At 32.7% G+C, this 21,318-nt stretch overlaps 4 protein-coding genes across 5 annotated transcripts in view; 3 read left to right on the top strand and 1 right to left on the bottom strand.

Annotated features, from left to right (window-relative positions):
• The first annotated feature begins 4,755 nt into the window (after window positions 1-4,755).
• LOC148271879 (exosome complex component MTR3-like) lies at window positions 4,756-9,044 on the top strand. Its single transcript, XM_088240812.1, has 4 exons — window positions 4,756-5,055; window positions 6,532-6,649; window positions 7,380-7,536; window positions 8,539-9,044. Exons 1-4 carry the CDS (start codon window positions 4,893-4,895, stop codon window positions 8,995-8,997), a joined length of 897 nt encoding a protein of 298 aa, XP_088096938.1. The 5' UTR covers window positions 4,756-4,892; the 3' UTR covers window positions 8,998-9,044.
• Window positions 9,045-10,685: 1,641 nt separating this feature from the next.
• Window positions 10,686-12,720, bottom strand: Sf3b5 (splicing factor 3b subunit 5). Its single transcript, XM_088240813.1, has 2 exons — window positions 12,523-12,720; window positions 10,686-11,027 (listed from the first exon to the last, which is right to left on the bottom strand). The coding sequence occupies exon 2, from the start codon at window positions 11,019-11,021 to the stop codon at window positions 10,764-10,766; it is 258 nt and encodes an 85-aa protein (XP_088096939.1). The 5' UTR covers window positions 11,022-11,027; window positions 12,523-12,720; the 3' UTR covers window positions 10,686-10,763.
• A 585-nt stretch (window positions 12,721-13,305) lies between these two features.
• On the top strand, window positions 13,306-18,878 carry LOC148271877 (uncharacterized). 2 transcript variants are annotated; one of them, XM_088240815.1, is made up of 6 exons: window positions 13,356-13,684; window positions 14,007-14,081; window positions 15,286-15,591; window positions 16,285-16,519; window positions 17,975-18,175; window positions 18,656-18,878. In XM_088240815.1, the coding sequence occupies exons 2-6, from the start codon at window positions 14,046-14,048 to the stop codon at window positions 18,805-18,807; spliced, it is 930 nt and encodes a 309-aa protein (XP_088096941.1). In that variant the 5' UTR covers window positions 13,356-13,684; window positions 14,007-14,045; the 3' UTR covers window positions 18,808-18,878. The 2 variants fall into 2 exon arrangements, with proteins under 2 accessions (XP_088096940.1, XP_088096941.1); XM_088240814.1 differs by lacking the exon at window positions 14,007-14,081 and having other exon boundaries at window positions 13,306-13,684.
• A 1,766-nt stretch (window positions 18,879-20,644) lies between these two features.
• Window positions 20,645-21,318, top strand: part of LOC148271876 (uncharacterized) — a 28,013-nt gene continuing 27,339 nt past the window's right edge. Inside the window, 1 exon segment of the mRNA XM_088240809.1 lies at window positions 20,645-21,197. Coding sequence (XP_088096935.1) covers window positions 21,158-21,197 — 40 coding nt within the window. The 5' untranslated portion in view covers window positions 20,645-21,157.

The following is a 21,318-nucleotide window of genomic DNA, read 5'->3' as shown; positions in this document are numbered from 1 at the left end:
GCGATGCAGAAGCCTGGGTGAAGATCTTTGCGACATCCCATCGGTGATAGATAATAAGGAACTCACACGAGAGGTAGTATCATACATGGTCAATATAGTGCAGGCAATTGGTAAAATAAATCAAAATATGGAACAAAATGCCAAACACTCTTCTAGTGGAACGGAAGGCCTGTTAACTACTGTCAACAGGCCGGTTTTCCTGAAGGGTTTCCTCTTCACGTGAGCAAATGCTGAGAAGTACCTGATTGGCCCACATTAGAATATCCTCCCCGATCCCAACAGTTAAGCTAAAATAAAGTAATATAATAACAGAAAAACCCTCTTTTTGAAATATAAATCTTGTATATTATAAGACAGGTAAAAAATAATGCAACTCCCATATAAAAAAAAAAAATTAAAACAGTAGGTATACTGTATATTTTTGTTACAAATTTTGAATAAAATTATAAGATTCTATGTTAATTAATACCTTGAATATGTCCATATATTTATTTATTCATATTTTTCGCTTACAAACTATAAATTAATAATAAAAATAATGTGACCTCACTGGGGTTTCCCGTGCCGAGGACACTTAACAATTTAGTTTTTTTTTATTACATTTGAGAATAAACAAAGAAGACTCACTTAAATAACAAACATAATTAACAAATATTCACAGTTTTAAAAACAAGGTATTTATATACATCTATATTATTTATATTACAAAACACACAATGAAAACAACAAAAACCTAACATAAGCCATACAGTTGTGGAGCAGTTGATTCAGCATTGGTATGGGCGAATGAGACAATCCATTTTACTTCTACCTAGCTCCACTATCCATTTTTTATAGCCTTTTTAAGCATTTTCTCATTACTAATTGCTTTAATAGATAGTGGAAGTAGGTTATAGATTTTAATTGAATAATACTCAAAATCCCTTTGTCTGAAAGTGGTATTAGTTTGTATTTGTTTAAGTTGTTTATGTATTGAGGATCTAGTGATTATATTATTTGTATGTGATGTATTGTGGGGGTTATGTCTTTCATTTGAATAAGAGTAGTGTTTGAATCTATAAGTGAGTATTGTTTTAGCGTATAATTGTTTTGGTGTCATAAGTTGTGATTTATGGAATATTTCTTCAGTAGATGTCTGTATCGGGATAGATAGTACTTCTCATTTTCTGAAACTGAAGGGTAGGAAAGAAGAAATGAATCGACTTCATGTACTCGTAGGTACTCGGAAATATCTATTCTGACGTTGCCGATAAATTTTAGATAAAGTATAGTTTATGTAAATCAACTCTTTTTAATTATTTCAATGGTGGTGAACGGTAACGAACATTTGTCAAGCTATAGGTATTAGGTATATACCTATATAATATATTTTTTTAATTATTTGCTTTCTCTTTAATATTTTTCAAGTTTTTGCATATTTTTATTTTTATTTTATTTATTTTTCAAGAATTAACGGTACAAGTACCTTTTACATTACATACATACATAAGTATTTACAGTGGAGTATATACAGTAACAACTTTTTCAATGCTTACTTAGAAAGAACATAATTAAAATATTGATTCCACACTAAAATGTTTTACAAGTAATTGTTTATAAGCTGGAAATTTCAATAAAAATATGTCACCTAAATCCGAATGTTTATTACCCAGTGCATGTAGACGATTCAGTACTGAATTGCTAGAATATATTGAGATATGATTGTTGCAGTGATAAAGTTGAACTAGTCTAGTCACTCTAACTGGTACTTTAAAACCAATGAGGGCCAAAATTTCAGGGCTGTCCAATACTGAATTAACGATTTTAAATAGAACTTATAAATCATTAATAGTTCTCCTGTCCATTAATTTAATCAAATTTAATATGTTTAATAAATAATCATAGTTACGAAATTTTTCACGTATTCCTAATTTAAAATTAACATATCTCAAAAACTTATTCTGAACTCTTTCTATGGTAATTTGGTGAGAGGCATAATAAGGGCTCCATATTGTAGAATTATACTCCAAGATGCTTCTCACCAAGGAGGTGTATAAAATTTTTTAAGTGTTTATATTTTTAATGTCCTTAGTGATGCGCAAAATAAACCCAAGCGTCTTCAAAGATTAACTACTAATATCATTAAAGTGACTGATAAAAGACAATTTCTGATCAAAAATCACACCCGAATCCCGCATCTCAGTAAACTAAATCCAATGCAGTGTTACCGATTGAGTAGTCAAATAAAATAGGATTTTTTATCCTGAAAAATCTCATGATATGGCATTTTTATATGCAATTGAAGGTTGTTAATAGAACACCATACAGAATACATACATATTATATGTGTTTTGGATTCTTATTTTTAACTTTAAAAAAACGTTTTTTTTTTTCTTAATCTTGATATAATTACATTTTGTATTTTTTTTGTTCAACGTACCTGTGATTAAAGATATACCTACCTATTTATTTATTAATATTTTTTCTCTTACAAACCATAATTAATAATAAAAATAATGTGACCTCACTGGGGTTACCCGTGCGGAGGACACTTAACCATATACTTTTTAAAATATTTTTACATTTGAGAACAAAAGCAGAAGACTAACTTAATAAACAGAGAAAATTAACAAAATGTTTGGACAGTTTTAAATTTTTATGTTTATAATTAATTTTGAGCGATTCATTCAGTTTACCGTGAAGATGGCTCCTGCAATGGTAGGCGAAACGTCGGATCAAATCCAACACACACGGTATCACCCAAAAATGAAACATATTTATAACAGTGACCGTGAAAACCTTTGCACCTATATACCTACCTTCACTGTCCTTTTTTTTAAAATCTTTAAAAAAAAAAAACATTTTTCGTACTTTCAATTTTTATACGCCTTTTAATGATTTATTTTTTACACAATATGTTAGCGTGTTCATTGAATGAAACCATTGTGTTATAATATGTACATATAAACTAATTTATGTTTTTTTTATCGTTCATCTACTGTATATTATTTGAAGTGTTTATTTCTACACATTATGTATTTTTTGTAAAGTAAAAGGCACTACGTGCCGTGTATATTGATAAATAATTCCAAAGTGTAAAAAAATAAAGGAAATGGATGATAAATAATGTATTAAAAAAATAGTATTAAAAGAAAATATTACCTAATGATTAATCAAATGAAAAAAAAAACTTCTAAGGTGGGTTTTAAGCTTATCAGTGCGTAGCAGTTTCCATACAAAATGTATTGAACTATGAAGTTAAGAGTAACACAGAAAAAAGTCATACGTTTTTAGTTTTACATAACATTTTGACCTAATTTTTAATGGTAACTTAACTTTAAAAATTACTTATGTTTTACTTTTTTTTGCCTAAAACTGTTACAATTTTTGAAAATATTTCGTTATGTACCTACCAACTTTTTTGTAATTCTAGTGGATCCGACAGACGTTGTCCTGCCCGAACGTTGGCTTGCCTGCTATTGGCTGGTTGGACAAACGTTTTTTCGTAAATAAGGACACACGTTATTTATTTGGAACTTTTTGGCGCTATTTATGCATTCGTAACAAGGGTTAGTTTTTCGTTTTATCTCCTCGTGTGATTGGTTAAGAATCCTCGTCGTGATCAAATCAAAATTGTGCAAAAATTACTGCCATAGTGCCATAAACCAGGGAGGAAATTCGGAAATACGTGTTAATGAAGGAAAGTAACACCGAGTTTTACCCTGAGCATTCTAAAATTATGACACTCAACTCATGCTCAATGTGAATTTAGTCATTCTTTAACCGCCAGCCGCGTTTTGAGGTGACTTTGACATTTAATTCGAAACCAAAAAAAAGAAAAATTACTGTGTCGTGAAAGCGAGCAAAAACTGTCCGGATAAAAGGAAAAAGGCTTTTCATTGATAAGTAGGTACCTAGGTACTTGTTTATGATTGAATTCCAAAACTAAAAAATATTAATATTCAAAAATTTAATATAATTAGGAACTTATTTATAGTTAAATTCCAAAACATAAAATAATTATTTTTCAAATGTATAATTTATTTTCAAATTTCGAACTCTGCGCTAATTACCAACACCATTTTGTGCAAGAACCTATTTTTTTAAAAATGTATCAAATGTCAGTTAAAATTACTTTAGAGTTACTAAAAATCCATTAAAAATAAGTTAGTATGTAGAAATTAAGAAATCTTCAGGAAGTTAATAAATTCAGTATCCATTAAAAAAAATGTTTTTAAAGGTTAAAATATAAACTTTTTAATATTCAAAAAAACAACATCCTCCGAATTTTTAAATAAATGCATTTTATTCGAATGTAAACCTGAAAAATCGATGAAAGACTACAATATTATTTTTTTTCGACTCAACATATTGAAGATGTTGAAATCTGTCAAAAGTTTTTGTGAGACCAATAACGGCGATTCATATTTATACTCGTATATGTAGATTTTATCTTTATTTGTGTATAATTTATTAAGCATAGTGTAATTCGAAATTTAAAAAAAAAGTATTTATTAGATACATATATTTATTAGACCTGCATATTAACTTTTGTAATGAAACGCTTGAATTGTAATTTTATGCTTATCATATAAAAGCCCTCTGGGCGTATATAATAAATAAAATAAAATAAAACAAAAAATATTTCAGAAATATGTGAAAAATATTTATTTACAACAAACCCCGGTTTTGTAACGCAGTATAAGCTATTTATGACTAGACAAATATTATGTGAACAGCACAATATATTTTTGACATTTGGGAGATAAACGCCAACTTCACTTCAAACATCGAAACTATCAAAATACACGTGCGCTGTCAAATAAGATCGCGGGTCTAGTGAAATTGTAAATTATTGTTCCAGTGTATACTCGATAATATTTAATAACATTGATTTCTTATAAATTTGAACAATGCCCGTTGACACAAAGCGTATTGCTGGACCCGAAAGTACCACTCCGTACCGTTTGTACTCATCAAAAAATATCAAAACTTTTGAACAAATACGAGCCGATGTTTTCGATGATGATGGGTTGCGAAAGGATAAAAGAAAACTAAACGAATTGAGAGATATATGTGAGTAAAACTTATTACCATAAAATATAATTGGTAGTGCTTATCGAAAGTATCGTTTACGTGTGGACAATACAATAGATATGATAATATTTTCTTGTCCCAGCTGCGGATAATATGATCTATTTTTCTATACATATCGGCAGTTTAGCAGCTATCTGCTTTCTATTCATTAACTTCTGACTTTTATATTTACAGTCTGATTTTTTTTTTATTTGTTTATTTTTCCATACATATTTTAAAATCTTAAAATTAAGCCATAACATAAATTGGGAAAAATGCCCACAAATACTTCAGCGTCTGAGCGTGGGCCATTCTAGGACTTTTTCAATAAGTTTATAGCATATAAATATGGTATAACATGACCATGAAAAGAAAAGAAAATTCACATATGCTTATATTAAAAAACAGGATTTATTTGCAGTATGCTTTTTTTTAAATATATTTTTTTTTAATGTCTCTCTGTTCCTTCCATGCTAATCCAAGACCTCAAACCTACTTTAAACTGTACCAGTGATTTAATGTTTAGTAATTCCTTAGTTAGAAGATGGAAGGCTCTTGGACCAACATGTAAGGAGAGTCTCTGTGCGAACTTAGTTCTGCATCCTGGAACTGACAGTACACTATCGGATCTATTGCTAATACGATTTAAATTATTACTAAATAATTCCCTATTTAAGTGAACATATTTCAGGCACTGAAATAAATATAATTCTCTAAAACCAAGAAGTCCACTCTCTACGTATAATTCATTACTAGGAAATAGTCTTATGTTTTTTGTACATTATCTGAATTATATTTTTCTGTGCAATTTCTATTGAGCGACTGATGGGTTAAACAGCCCGTAAAGTAATGCAAACTACATTTGTCAAATAAATAAATAATGTTTCTATAGTGTGTAAAAAAAAATATTTATTTATTTATTAATGAAATCATACAGTCTTTATATAGAACAAGGTACAAAAGAACAATTAAAAAAAGTAAGACCAATTACAGATTTCACACTAATGAATGCAGGAGGAGAGGGGAAAAATAATTTAATTCTAAAAAAGTAAAAATAAAAATATTACATAAAAAGGAGAAGACATTGTAAAGCTATTCTACTTTCCTCCCTCTCTCTCTGCTTCCATGAACATTTAAATTTGATTGTAAAAAAAACACAACCAACAATAAATTATTAGATGCAGGTAGTAGATGTAAGTAAGTATAAATTAAGAGTAGAAATCAAACGTTTAAAATTAAAAGTTAAAATTAAAATGAAAAGTTTAAATTGAAATTAAGTTAAAATTAAAAGTTAAAATTAAAAGTTAAAATTAAGAATTAAAATCAAAAAGTTAAAATTAAGAATTAAAATCAAAAAGTCAAAATTGAAAGATAAAATTCAACTCAATTGTTATAATCCAGGGAGAAAATATAGGGATACGTTTGTATGAAGAAAAGTCAAACAGCGCATCCTCTTAACCGCGCATTTGTTTCTAGTTGGGCGCCTTGGAGTGGTGACTCAGGCTAAAGGATCAGCATACGTAGAAATGGGAAACACTAAAATTGTGGCAACAGTGTACGAGCCCAGGGAGATTCCCAAACAAATTGAATTCAGGTAAAGTTACTTTGCCAATTATACATTTTAAATTAAACACTTTGTTTTTAGACCACTTGAATTTATTTTGAAGCGCTCGTTTGAATGTGGACTGTATGTTTAACTTGCTAGAATAAAAATGCTGTCTTTCCGTTTGGAAATCTTGAAGTTAATTTTATGACTTTAATTCATTATTTAATCATTACTTTGATATACATATAATAAAAACGACGGCTGAACTTCGCCAGAGCCAATATTAAAATCAAGGAACTTGACTTTGATAAGAATTTGTCTAGAATGGGAGCTATAACATCATTCCATTGGCATTTATAACCTTACAATGCGCTCTGAACATAGCAGTGGCGAATGGTGATTTTATTCACAGGTAATCTATAAAAAAATATCATACATTTGTACCTACATAGAATGTACATAATATAATGTAAGTAATATATACTATAAATTGATTTTTTTCTGTGGTTCTGTGTGATACAACAACTCTCATCCATGAAATCAACTCAAACGACGTACTTTTGTGATATATTATATTATGTAGATATATTATCCATTACTTTAATACATAACTCATTCAAATTATATATTTATGTGGTGTATATTTTTCACTACCTCCTTCCATATCCCCTCTATCCCACCTGCTGACAAGCCTCAAAATAGAGGCTTAGCGGGTTATTTATTAAAAAAAAAAAAAAAAACTGCAGAATAAAAAATTGTATAATTGTCATTATTTCAGTTACAACGGTGAGCTGTTTGTGGAGTTTAAGTACGCTCCTTTCTCTTGCACAAACCGCAGCGGGCTCCAGCCCGGAAACGAGGAACGAGAGCTCGCTTCCTCTGTACGCAGCGCCCTGGAACCAACTGTGCTCCGACACCTCTTGGAAAATTTCCAGGTATTATCAACATTTTTCTTATGAAAAAAATCGCCACTGGTAGACAGAAAGGATGGAACACCATACTACTCCAGCTATGCATACAGACCTGGCTTGCTTGTAGGAAATTTGAGTTCTATGCAATAAAAATCTATTAAAACTTGGTTCCACTGTTCATTATGACAATAAAATGTTAAAGGCTGTTATTCTTAGAGGTGGAGATCAGTGCTATGCTTTAAGCCCTGACGCCACTGTGACCCCACTGAGAACCATTCACTGGGTCCCCGTGAATAGTTCTCGCCCTCCAAGCCTTAAAAGTCTATAATAATATATATATATTTTTTAATAAATATTTGCGTTCTTATGATTTACCCAAATATTTCATTTTAAAGGCTCTTTTTTTAACGAGTTGTAAATAACTCACCATTAAAAATGGGAATCAAGTTGAGGTAGAGTGGGGTTTGAACCACGGACCTTTGATCCCCGTGAGTCCGAGACACTAGCCACAGGACCACAACCCATTGCATAATGATGACGGGTAGAAGTTAAATGGTTTCGTCATTCGTCCTAACCTATTTTGAATTCCCTCCTCCATTGGAAATATTTATTTATTGTTTGGTGAAGTTTTATTGAAGTAAAATCACTCTTTTAAATAACAGAGAGTGAAAACATTTTCGAGAAGGGAATATGGAGGTCTAGGCATTTACAAGGCTTGACTTGTCATTGGCTGGTTCAAGAGGAAATGTGAATGTTTAAACACAGGCAGAATGGTGAATGTTCTGAGTCGCTGAGGATCGTGACACTTTGTGGCCACCCCGACAATTCTTCTCCAACTCTCCCTTGACTGCTGTCCTAACCTAATTGGTCCATCTTGTAAGGGATCTATCTCTTCCTCTTTTTCTCCCCACACCACCAATTTATGTGTCTTAGGCAAACATTAAACAGGTTTTTTCAGTAAAAAATGTTTATATTAATTTGTAATATTTCTTTCTTAAGCTCTATCTTTTTCAAAATTGTTTGCAGGTAGACATATTTATCTATGTCTTAGAGAATGATGGCAGCATCTTGGCCACCGCCATAAATGCCGCTGGTCTCGCCCTCGCCGATGCAGAGATCCCCGTGTACGACATTATCACAGCCGTTACCGTCGGCGTTCAGGGCAAACAAACCATCATCGACCCCACGGCCGCTGAAGAGATCTACTGCCTTCAAAGCACGGCCAGCGATGAGTCCGACCACGGCGTCGCCGTCATCGCTCAACTCCCGGTCCTCGAGCAGATCGCAGAGTTTTGGCAACACGGAGCGATGTCTCTCGACAGAACTCTGACTATGGTGGACACTATCAAGCCGAGTTGTGACATTCTCAATGCCGACTTGCAGGCTATACTCATCGACAAGTTGGACAGCTATTTGCAAAATAAAAAGAAATTGGAAAAGGAGAAGAGGAAAGAGAGCGAGCATAATAAACTTAGCGCAAATTAGTTTTAAGTATTTTTAAGATTTAGCAATAAATTTATTTTTATCGAGCATTTTTACTTCTTTAATAAATCTATAGAATTTTGCTTGTTGATTGTAGTTGGAGCTGCTACACCTTTTGGCGATTGGTAGAAGACGCGAGGTTGCTGTTTAATGCATATTTTTTAAATGGCACGAGTGTTTATAACTAACGTTTTACAAACTCTTTGATTTTCTGCACAGTGGTCTCTTTAAAAAGTGTTCAAAAAGGGTTTTTTTTGTAAAAGTAGCAATAACAGTTCATCATCATCATAAGCTCGACAGCCCTGGGTGGGCTTTGTTTGAATCCAGGAGTCTCCTCCACTCTTGCCGGTCTGCTGCCCTTCCTCTCCAGTTCCTCAATTTCAACATTGTCATATCTGCGCTGATGCAGTCCATCTATCGCATTTTGGGCCTTCCTGGTCTTCGTCGTCCTTGTGGCACAGAGAGAGTTAGACATTTTATGGGGTTTTCGCCGTCCATTCTAATTAAATGGCCAGCTCACCTCAAGCGTCCCACCTTGATGAAGTTAATTACATCGGGCGCTCGGTAGATATCATATAGCTCTCTATTTTAGCGACGACACCAATGGTTGTTTTCTCTCACAGGGCCATAGATAACTCTGAGGATTCTTCTTTTGAAAACTGCTATGGTTCCATCAATATTCTTTGTCATAACCCAGGTTTCGGAGGCATACGTCGGGATTGGTTTAATCAGAGTTTTGTGCAGTATTTATTTATTTATTCATATTTTTTCTCTTACAAACTATAATTAATAATAAAAATAATGTGGCCTCACTAGGGTTACCCGTGCCGAGGACACTTAAAAATATATACTTTTTTTGAAATATTTTTACTTTGAGAATAAAGAAAGACTAACTTCAATAAACAGAGATAATTAACAAAATATTCAGACAGTTTTAAACACTACGTATTTGCATTTATAATGAATTTATGTACATCTATAATATTTATACTACAAAACGCACAATGAAAAGAACAAAAATCTAACATAAGCTATACACTTGTGGAGCAGTTGATTCAATATTGGTTTGGGCAAATGAGACAATCCATTTTACTTCTACCTAGCTCCAGTATCCATTTTTTTATAGCCTTTTTTAACATTTTCTCATTACTAATTGTTTTAATAGATAGTGGAAGTAGGTTATAGATTTTAATTGAATAATACCCAGAATCCCTTTGTCCAAATGTGGTATTAGTTTGTATTTGTTTAAGTTGTCTTTGTGTTGAGGATCTAGTGGTTATATTATTTGTATGTGAGGTATTATTTTAGTATTTTTTGTACTAGTTTGGACCGTAATTGTTTTTGAAGTGCATAGTAGCAACGGTTGGCAGCCATTATTCTCCTCCTGATTACTTCCTGTGTACTGTTGTTACTGGTGACTTTGGAACCTAGGCATGTAAAGGACTTGATCACCTCAAATTGGTAGTTTCCCGCTGTGAAGGTGTGGGGGATTATGCCGAGGTTTTGGGAGGCAATCATCAATTTTGTTTTGTCCTCATTGATGATGAGTCAATATGGCAATAACATTTAACGTTTCACAAATTAAGGTGTTTCGCGAAGACGTTTTAAAATAACAGTTTAGTGCAGTGTGTGAAATACTATTTGTATTTTTATGAACGTGTGCACAAATTCACCTCAAAGAAAATAGAGAATAAAGTTTTAAAAAATAATAGAAATAGTTTATTCATAAGACAAAATAAATATGAATATAAAAGCTTGTAGGAGATAGATTACTCGTCGTTCTTGTCCGGCGGAGGCCCGCAGGGTTGCAGCATATTCTCCATGAGGTTGAAGCGGACGCGCGCCTTGGCTTCGTTCTCGCACAGCGCCAGGAGGCTCAGCAGGTCGGGGTGGCCGAGGTAGGAGGAGTAGGAGTCCCGGTGCTGGTTGGTGAGCCACTCGTACTTGCTGGTGTCGGCGTGCCCCGTGCCGATGTACTTGCTCTGCAGGTGCTCCAGCTGGCTGTGGATGTTGTAGCGCTCACCCATCCTGACCTGCAACCATTTAATTATTTTTTTTCTTACAATACAAATCACTGACCGAAGAAAGGCGCACAAGAGGATTGGGCTACTTCTAGTATACAGCCTGCTTCCATTGTCCATAAGGACAATTGAACGTAGTTATATATAGAAATATAGAATATAGAAAGCAGCCAGCCATAGAATCTATAAATCTGTGATAATAGTACTTTTGTCAAAAGAGTGAATCAAATTTACTGTTTTTTACTTTGACAAATGATAAATAATGCAAACATTGTTTTTTTTTTATAAAACAAAAAATAATTTAACTATGTATTTGACCAGTTTTAAAGATTGTTAAAGTCTGGCTAACCACATAACCTAAGATGTGCGTTTTGCAGAAAATAGTCAGCCGTTGTAAAGCTCTGATGTCATTATGTGTTGAACATATTATTTTATATTTATATTAGGTCACTTAACTGAAAAGAATCACTTTCTTTGTTTGTTATAATAACTTAAAAAAGTAATTTAATTGTGTGTAAAAGGAATCTAATATCAAATGATACCTCATTCAAACTTTAAATGTACAAGATTCTATATCAAAACATGTTTTTTTATTGATGAATTCATAAAGCAGTTTTTCTCGTATATTTTGTATGTCGATACACGAAATAATACGGCCGCGAGAGCGTTTGGAATACCAGACCTGGTTCAGTATATCTCCACTCACACTGATCTCACATTTAGTTACACTTTATTCCCTTTTAAAAAATCATTACTTTCGATTTATCAACATTCACTATAGTCCTTCAAATATGGCTTGATTAAATTGACAGCTGTCAAACTAATGGCAATAGTGATGGAAATTACTGATCACTGATCATGTACCGATCAAATCGATTTTATCCGTTTTATCATGAAAACATGAAACTCTGTTTCCGAAAATTGATATAGAAACGCAAAAGAAGCCTATAGTGTGTTTAACACAATTATTCACTAAAAAATAAGACAATTATACTTTTTTCATGAACAACATCAAATGAATTATTTTTTTATTAAATCAATTTACATTGATCAATTTGTCCCATCTCTAAAGTTTTTGCAAAATGATGTAACCTTGTAAGAACGTCGTTAATAATTAGGTTTGTTTTAGTTTTAAAGCTAATTTTATACATTTATGTTGATGCCAGATACGAATTAATTTTCGTGTCAATATAAATCACTCCTTAGACGTTACCACAAAGTTATGTCGTCACTTTTGCTGACAACTGTCATTTTAATCAAGCTATATTTTAAAGACGCTCGCTTTCCTTGCATACATCGTAGACTTTTGTTACCAAGAATTTCAGATCTTGTTGCAAGCAAGAAGCGCGGCAGCATCAGCATAAAAAATAAATGAATATAGCCTGGGCATGAAATCCATCGAGATTGGGCGAAAGTGAAATAAGGATATGTTTTGAGTTATTGGAGGTTAAGCGGTGGGTGGTCGTTTTAGAAGTAAAGTATAGGAGTATTACAATAAAATACTTACAAATATAAAGTCAAAGCAATCAGAAAATTAAATACAATGAGAACGGGCTAAGGGAATTACTTCAGATAGTGAAAAATTGTAAACGTCTTTTTCCGTTAATATCACTGTTTTTCTATTCGACTTGACATTCACTCGCAAATTTGACGCAATTCGGCGATTTCGACCATAGATTGCGACTGCTTAGCGTGCTCAGACAATAAACATGGATTCACGTTTCTATGGTATGATGCTAGTGTTGTAATAATTTTGATTCCAATAAAATAAAGTTCTGTCGGAATAAATTAAATTGAAATTATTACTGTAAGATTATGAAAATAGAAATGTAATTAAAGTAAGTGTTAATATTAGTTTACATATCTATTGTAATATGAGCTAACTTAAAAAAGAAGTAAAAAATAAATTTTAATTCTTTCAAAAATAATATTATTTAATGTAACAAATATTATTTTTCTGAACTGATCTTCTATTGCATCACATTTTACTATAATATAAATTATTTTATTGTGTACTTTTTTATTATTGTAATTTTTTATGGCTTAACACGAGGCACTCGTAAATTATGTAAATTAGTGTAATTTGGAATATTTTTTTATGAAACATTAAATGCCCAGACGGCTTTTACAATACAAATTTACTTATATAATAGATAATGAAATTTATAAACAAAAATAAGTAGCAGTTATGCCTTCCATACAAAGGTTGAAAAGTAAAGGTTTAAAAAGGTACAATAGAAGTTATTAAAAAGATCGCAATTTAGTTATGAGCATCACTATTTTACGAAAAGGAGAACCAGAGCTTTTTTTTACAAATTGTCTATTCCTTGAACGAAATTCAAAAAACGTAGGTGTAAACAAAAAAAAGCACATATATTTCTTCGTGAATTACAAAATTTGAGCTTAAAGTGTTTTTTAAAAATAACTATTCAAAATTTTAATTGGTCAATAAATATTTAGGTTACTCAAGGAAAAAAGTTTTTGCTGAATTTAACAAGCTGCAAAATATAGTTATTAAATCAATAATCTATCTATAGAAAAGGTTGGCTACTGAAATGGAAATACAAAAAGCCGTGAACTCAACTGAATTAGCTAGTAAATCTGGCCTGAAATTAAAACCTGCTAAAGTAACACATATTTACTTGAATGACAAGTTTCTGAATGCAATTGTAAGTTTGTTGAAATTTTTCTCACATTGACTCAAATACAAAATAGAATGTTGTATTATAATATGTATGTAACAGTAATAGTCAATATTTTTTCTTCTTCTTCGTTTTTTATGGCCTTCCACCTCCCAACTGGGGTGTTCTAGCCAGGGTCGATTTTTCGTTTATTTAGATATTTACACGTGTGTTAGTGATATATTTTATACAAGTAAGTGACTTAGTGTTTAATATTTTGAAAACTTTGCATATTATATAACATATTTACAAGTTAATACCATTTATTACTAGATGTTTAAAAATAATAATTTTAAATACGTGTTTATAGGGTGAGGACAGGAGAGTTAGAATATGAGCAGGGAATAGGATGTTAAATATCATAAAGGTCGCCCACATGATAAAGGTTTTTTACTTCAGCTCTTTTACTTCACAAAAGTCAACAGATGGAAGAGTTGAGGAAATGTAGATGTTCAAACACAGGCAGAATGGTGAATGTTACACGGTGTGCAAAGTGGTCACTTAAACCGGCCAACGACAGGCCATAATTATATTTATATTTATACATATTGACATTTTTCACATCTCTGAGGGAGTTTTTCGTTACAAGATTCTCTTACTTTTTTAACATATTATTCTCTAGATATTATGTATACTAATGTGTTATTTTTATACATACCTAATTTTACCTTGTTATTTTAATTATTTATATATGTATGAATTAAGATATTCCATTTTGTAATGTACATATACAGGTGTTCATTAAACCCTATCAGATCCGAAACCATGATGATCAGTATGAGCAAACAGGCATATTGGCACATTAAAATATTTTTTTGGAACGAATAAAATTAAAAAAAATAATACTACTTACTTCTGCAGGGGAGAAACGAGGGGGAAAAGGGGGAGTCTGATACACCGACAACCAAGCTCCCCTCACTTCTCCCCTGCAGAAGTAAGCAACCATTTTCCAAACCTTGCTTTTCCTCGGTCACTACAGGACCAATTATGGTGCACAGTCGCCTTTGCCCAGAATGATCAGGCGGGTGAACGATCATCAAGATCTTGATTATTATGGTGTAAGGATGTCTTTCTTTACAAATCAGCTAAAGAATCTGTATAGTTAGCCTATGCTTTTTACTTAATCTAAAAAATCTATCATCTGTCTTTGCTGCTTATTTCTGTTCCTTATATTTTTTTATTCCTTTGTAAAAATTTCTTTTAATTGTAATGTTTATAATGGACTTTGTCCGTAAATAAATAAATAAATAAATAAATAAATAAATAAACCACAACCCACAACAAACCACAACCAAATTCTTTGTTCTAAATATTTTTTTTAAATATGCTAATATGTCTTCTTGTCCATACTGATCATTGTGGTTTTGGATGTGACAGGGTGTAAAAAACACTGTATATGAATAAATAAAATTGAAATTGAAAAATAAGACCTGTAAATGCCTAGACTTTCATATCCCTTCTCAAAAATGTTTCCCCTCTCTGTTGCAACAAATTTGAATATGATTAACTCCCTAGGGAAGAAATCCAGCCAGTCTGCAAGCATTTGGACATACTCAAAACATTGCTTATATTTTTTTATTTCATTTCAGCCCCAATTGACAGAGCCGAAGCACATTATAGTTGTGTATCTACACAACAATTACATTGAGAAAATTCAGAATCTCGAAACTCTGTACAATCTCACTCACTTGTATCTTCAATGGAACAAACTCACCACCATAGAAAATCTGGAGTGCCTGAGGAATTTGAAAAAGCTGTATTTGGGATATAATTTCATAACGGTCTTAGAGAAGCTAGAAGGATTGAAGAATTTAAAAGAGCTGCACATTGAGAAGCAAAATATTGATACGAGGGATGTTATTTGCTTTGAGCCGCGGTGCTTGGAGGCTCTTGGTGTAAGTTGTTAAAAAAATAAATGTCGCTAATATTCATATATAAAATGGGTGGCCTAAGTTTTAGTCCATACGGGCAACGCTGAAAGTAGTAAATTTAATTTGAAAAATAAGTAATAAATAATTAAGACAGATAATACCAATTCAATATCTACTTATTTTAATAACAGCAAAATCGAGCATTTTCTCGTTTTTTATTATTTTTGTTTTTAAATAAGCAATGGTGCGAACGGTGTCAATATTTGTCAGATAAATTTTCTAGACTGGTTCAAATTATGCATTTTTGAATTGCCCGAGACGTTCTGCGCCCTGCAGGACAAACAGCAGGTATGACGTTTTGGCGCCAATCTTGAACGCAATGTTTATTAGAAGCGCAGTCGGCAGTCAACGCGTGACGTCAAAATGACGTAATGCCAACTGCGGGCCATTTTATATGAGCTCGTTTTTGAGCTCGAAAATTATAATTGAAAACTTGTTTTGAATACATTGATAGTTATGTCATTAGAATTGTAAAAATTCGCTCTAAATATATTTTATATTTTTGACATTCGTCAAGCCAAATGTTATTTTACTATATTTATTAATTATGAAATTGATAAAATGTATTAAATTTACTGGTCATGTTGGGCACACTCAAAACGCAATTAAATGAATCTATTCCTCTTATTTGTTGAATGACTTATTGTTTTTTTTCAGCCAAGACTCCTAGTTTTGAACATAATGGGCAACCAGCTGACAGACTTAACAGAGATTCCTTATCTCTACAACTTAGTGGAGTTGAACGCCAAGGATAACAACTTCCGCAGCCTGGAATCGGTGACCAGCAGCGTGGCCAAGCTGATGAACCTAACCCGGCTGGATTTGGCTGGGAATCCAATATGCAATCGCCACTTGTACAAGGAGACGCTCATCACCAAATGCTTCAAGTTGGGTAAATGTAACTCTTTCTTGAATTTTTTAATTAAATGAACAACTGTCTAAGCCTCTGTTTCAGAGGCTTGTCAGCAGGTGGGAAATAAAGGATACGGAATGAAGTTGTGAAAAATACACCTCATCACAAAAATGCAAATTTTAAAAAACATACATTTTTCTAATACTTGGGTACCGTTTACATGAGGGCAATAAAATAAATAGGACAATATTGTCTTGTCCCAGCTCCGTGAACAGCCTTGACCGTACATGACCGGACGCTGGGAAAATTCACACACGAGCGCTGCAAAAATGAATTCAGGACAACGCTTATTAGGAGCGAGTTCACGAAAAACATTATTTATTTTATACCAAGATGCTTTAGAATTGTTAAAGGACGAATTAAATAACAAAAATGGGTGCGAGCAGTACGTACGCGTCCTGCAAATCACTGTTGTCCTTGGAATCTGACTGTGCAAGATCACACAAGTGAAATGCAGCTGAACACGGTGGTAGGGGTAATCATTGTCCCACTGAGATAGCCTACCCGTCTATCTCTGTGACAATGTATTGGAACAATGACCAGTCAAATTGCTGTTTACACGTGGACAATAGATCTGATCAACACAATATTGTGTTGTACACGTGTAAACGCTACTTTAGGTAGTAGCTTCTCCACCTCATATTTATGAAATTATATTTCATGTCTTTTTGACACATATGCATTAATACCTACACATACATGTCCACCCTCACACCGTTGTAACATCCACTCACGCATACCCTCACACACTCACCCACCCTCACAATCAATCTCTCACACATAATTACACACTGTACAAGTGACTGATAGATCAATATATAGTTGGGTAATTGTGACTGATCTATTGAGATCACTAAACGTATTAAATTGGGTAAATGTGACTGATCTATTGAGATTACTACATGTATTAAATTTGGTAAATGTGACTGATCCATTGAGATCACTACATTTATTAAATTGGGTAAGTGTGGCTCTGATCACTAAAATAATGTATTATGTTAAGTAAATATGACTAAACTAAATGTCCTAAAATAAGGCCCTCAGTATCAAAGATGGCCAAATGCTAAAAATAGTATCAAAAGCGGCCAACTGCATGTTTAATACTTGTATTAGTGGCATCAAATATTCTCATGTAATTTTTTTTTCTGAAAATAGATTTCCGAAGTTTTTTCAAAAATAGGTATGTGATTTTTGGCCATCTTTGATACTGAGAGCCTCGAATGTGTTAAATATATTTTTTAACACTGTCCAGCAAAACTCATACACAATTTCTCTTGGACATTTTAACAAGTGCAAATCTCAAAGACGTTACAACGTGAGCGAAAAATTTCTCCTAAATTTTCATTTACAGATGTCTGATTAGTTAACTGAACGATTGATAATATCACTCTTTATCCCACTTTGCTTGATGCGAGATACCCACTATTTTCCCAGAATCGATTGACGGCCAAGTCGTCCCAGGCCCGACAAGAGAGTCCCTGAAGCGTTTGGACGAGAAGCGTTCCAGCATCAGCCTCCCGGCTGCCCTCGGGAAGAGCGCTCCTTCGGTGGACTCGCTCTTCAGCGAACCCAACACCCATTTGGAACAAGTGGAGGCCAGGAGAGCTGCGGCCACCAAGGCCAGGGAACAAAGAAGTATGTACAAGTCTAGATAGAGGCAAAACAGTATTTTAAATACGCCACTGGCAATGATCTCTTCCCTTAGACAAAATCCAAACTTGCACACTCTTTCTGAAAATGGTTTTCGTTTTGGAGAGCTTAATATGTTCTTCCAGGACATTGAACACTCTCGGGGCCACAAAAGAGAAATCGTTTGAAGTAGTTTTTTTGTAAAAAATATATATATATTTTTTTTGTACATTTTCAGGAAACTTGGCAGTACAATTCAATGCTCCAATTTTTACAGCACAAGAAATAAATTATTGTATCCAATTTCCTGTAGGACTGAAATTCCTCATTGAGTTCATTTTTTAAGCCTCCAAATGATTTAACTATACTTAATATTTCGTAAATAAAATAAGATAAAAATATTTCTCTGATACACAGTATTATAACGAAAGCAATTCAATGCAAAATAAATAGATTTTTTTAACATGTTGTCTTTGTCTTCGACAGTAAAACAGCTCGAGTGTACCAGCCAAGGGCAGATTCCTCGATGTTTCTGGAGAAACAGGGCCAGTCAGGCGCGCGAGCAACACGAAGAAGCATTACGACAAGACACATTCCACGCTCCTCATCTGGATAGGCCCTCCAATATTTGGCCATAGCTTAAATAATACGATTGATTCATGACTTATTGTGATGTATTTTTTAATAAATCTGCTACTCGTAAACCCAATTGTGTTTTATTATTTATTCATTCATCGTTTTTGGTCTAGATAATTTGTGATTTAGTTAGGAGACAGATTTTAGACTTCATACATCTTTATTATTCTTAGAGGTGGGGGTCAGAGCTATGCAAGCTCCTGACGTCACTGCGACCTGTGAAGATCTACTGTGACGGGTCCCAGTGAATATTTCTACAATCCCTCGTATTTGTGAAACATTTAACAAAAAATTTAATAGTCTTGATATATTTAACACTCCATACAATATGTACAGAAGAGAATTAATAGGCTTGATTCATGCTCTTCATTCATAATTCGTTTAATCATTAATCAAATGCAATTTTCCACTCTCACTTTCCTTCAATCATCCTTTACCACTCCTTATCAATTTTCTTCTTTTCCTTTCCACTATCTCCTTGTTTTATCCATATTTATCTTATTTTAATATATAGTATATTTATTATTTATATAGTTTAAGCTTCAAGCTGTCGTCGCTGTATTACAGTATTATTTAGTGAATACATATAATTGGATGGCAGGCCCTACTATGTATGCATTTTATATAATTTTTTTTTTTTAAATATTCATTTAACCTGTACATCTGTTTGTATTCGAAATAAATAAAATAAAATATTTCTTGCCCTCTAAGCCCAGGTCTATGAAGATCCTGGCTGCTGTGTGGAAGGCGAGAGTTCATATTTTGCTAAATCTCCCCCTTCGAGCCCGGATCCGTAAAGTATCGGGCTATTAGGTAGGGGGCGAGCTTTTTAAAATTCTCAGGTTAAACCAGTGGTACCCCGAGAACGAGGCTCCTTTTATGATGTAAAGCATCACATTCACATAGAACACGTATAGGTGTTTCCTCATCTGCACTGCAGAACCTACATCTAGAAGTTTGGGAAAGGTTCATTCTAGCGCGGTGTTAGTTGATTTATATGGAATCTGGAATCTCTATAAAACTAATTAATAAAATATGAAAACGGAGTGCTCTCTATTTATGGTAGTCTCCGTCTAACATGGCTCAGCCTGTTCTAAGATGGAGATTTTTTATCTTTTAAAACTTAAGTAGTACCTATACTAATATTACAATAACAAAAAAAACTAAAACTACTTAATTATAAATGCCTAGCTAATCAAATGTAAGAAATTAAAAATCATTATTATACAAATATAAGGTATATATATGTGCCAAGAATACATATGTTACTTAAACATGAATATTACAGTTATAATCTTAGAGTATATGTTATAATGTTGGCGGCCTCCGTGGTGTACTGGTCAAGATGCTTGATTCACGCACGGAAGGTTCCGGGTTCGATTCCCGGTGAGAACACAAAAATTAAAATGTGATTTTTCTCAAGCCTGGGTGCTCTGTGATGTAATTCACCACTGTAATTAGGCCTCCTGGCCTGTTGTGGTGCAAAAAAAAAAAAAAATTAAGAAAAATGTAAAATAATATATAATAAAATACAAATATTAAGTAATGAAATACATAAAAATATAAATAATATGTGTACCAATTACTTAAAGTACTACATTGTAAAGGTGTTTTCGTTTTTTATATGACGCGTATTTTTATTTTTTAATAATAGTTCCTGGTGCCACATAAAAAAACATCGCAATTTTTTATACTGTGCTGAAAACATGTGCTATCACCTTTACTACAATAATACGATAAATAAAAATATATTGATTCGTATCAGAAAGCACCAATGCGGAAATTATTGCCATACGAAACTAAAACTTAACTCAACTTCCGTAGAGTTTAATTTCCTCTGCTTTGACAGATGGAAATGTTTCCAGAATGAACTTTCCTCATCCCTGTTTTTTTTTGTCCAGGGGTTGGTATTCACCCAGACGTCATTTTCTGTCAAAAATCAGCGGAAAATGTCACAATTTTACGCAAAATATATTGTTTTTCTATAAAAATAAATATTATAATGGAAACTTCAATTCGTTTTCTCTAAATTTTGTGTTATTCTGTGATTTGTTTACATATATAATGTGAAAAATGTCTGTCTCTACGAGTTTTAGGACGGTTGTCGGTATTCAAAAGAATTGCATTGAAAAATTCATAAATATAGTTTAAAAATAGTGACATTAGCCAAAATTTAATCGAATTTCTTAAATCGATTTTTACGTAATAAATTATTGTCTGTACGTTTCGAAGCCCACTGTTTGTGAGTTTTGCGTTTTGATTTAAATAAACTCCTTGATAAAGTGGGTAAAATGTTTATGAAAACAATGGCTATTAACATAATATGAATTGTGTTTTAAATCGCGGTTTAAAATGCCGAAACGCATTGGATTCCATGTTATTTACGCCACAAGTAAGTAGTTAAATTACCTTTTTATTTTTTGCTTTCCACAATAATGTAAACAATGTAAATATTGAAAGACAACCTGTATTTCCAAAAAATTAATAAATAAATAAAATACACAATACCGCGA

The sequence above is a fragment of the Micrasema longulum genome, unplaced genomic scaffold (genome assembly GCF_059751315.1).
Source record: "Micrasema longulum isolate JH-2025_06_02 unplaced genomic scaffold, ASM5975131v1 h1tg002612l, whole genome shotgun sequence".
NCBI classification, from domain to species: Eukaryota; Metazoa; Arthropoda; class Insecta; order Trichoptera; family Brachycentridae; genus Micrasema; species Micrasema longulum.
The sequence above is the reverse complement of the archived record's forward strand: the minus strand, read 5'-3'. Positions and strand labels throughout refer to the sequence as shown.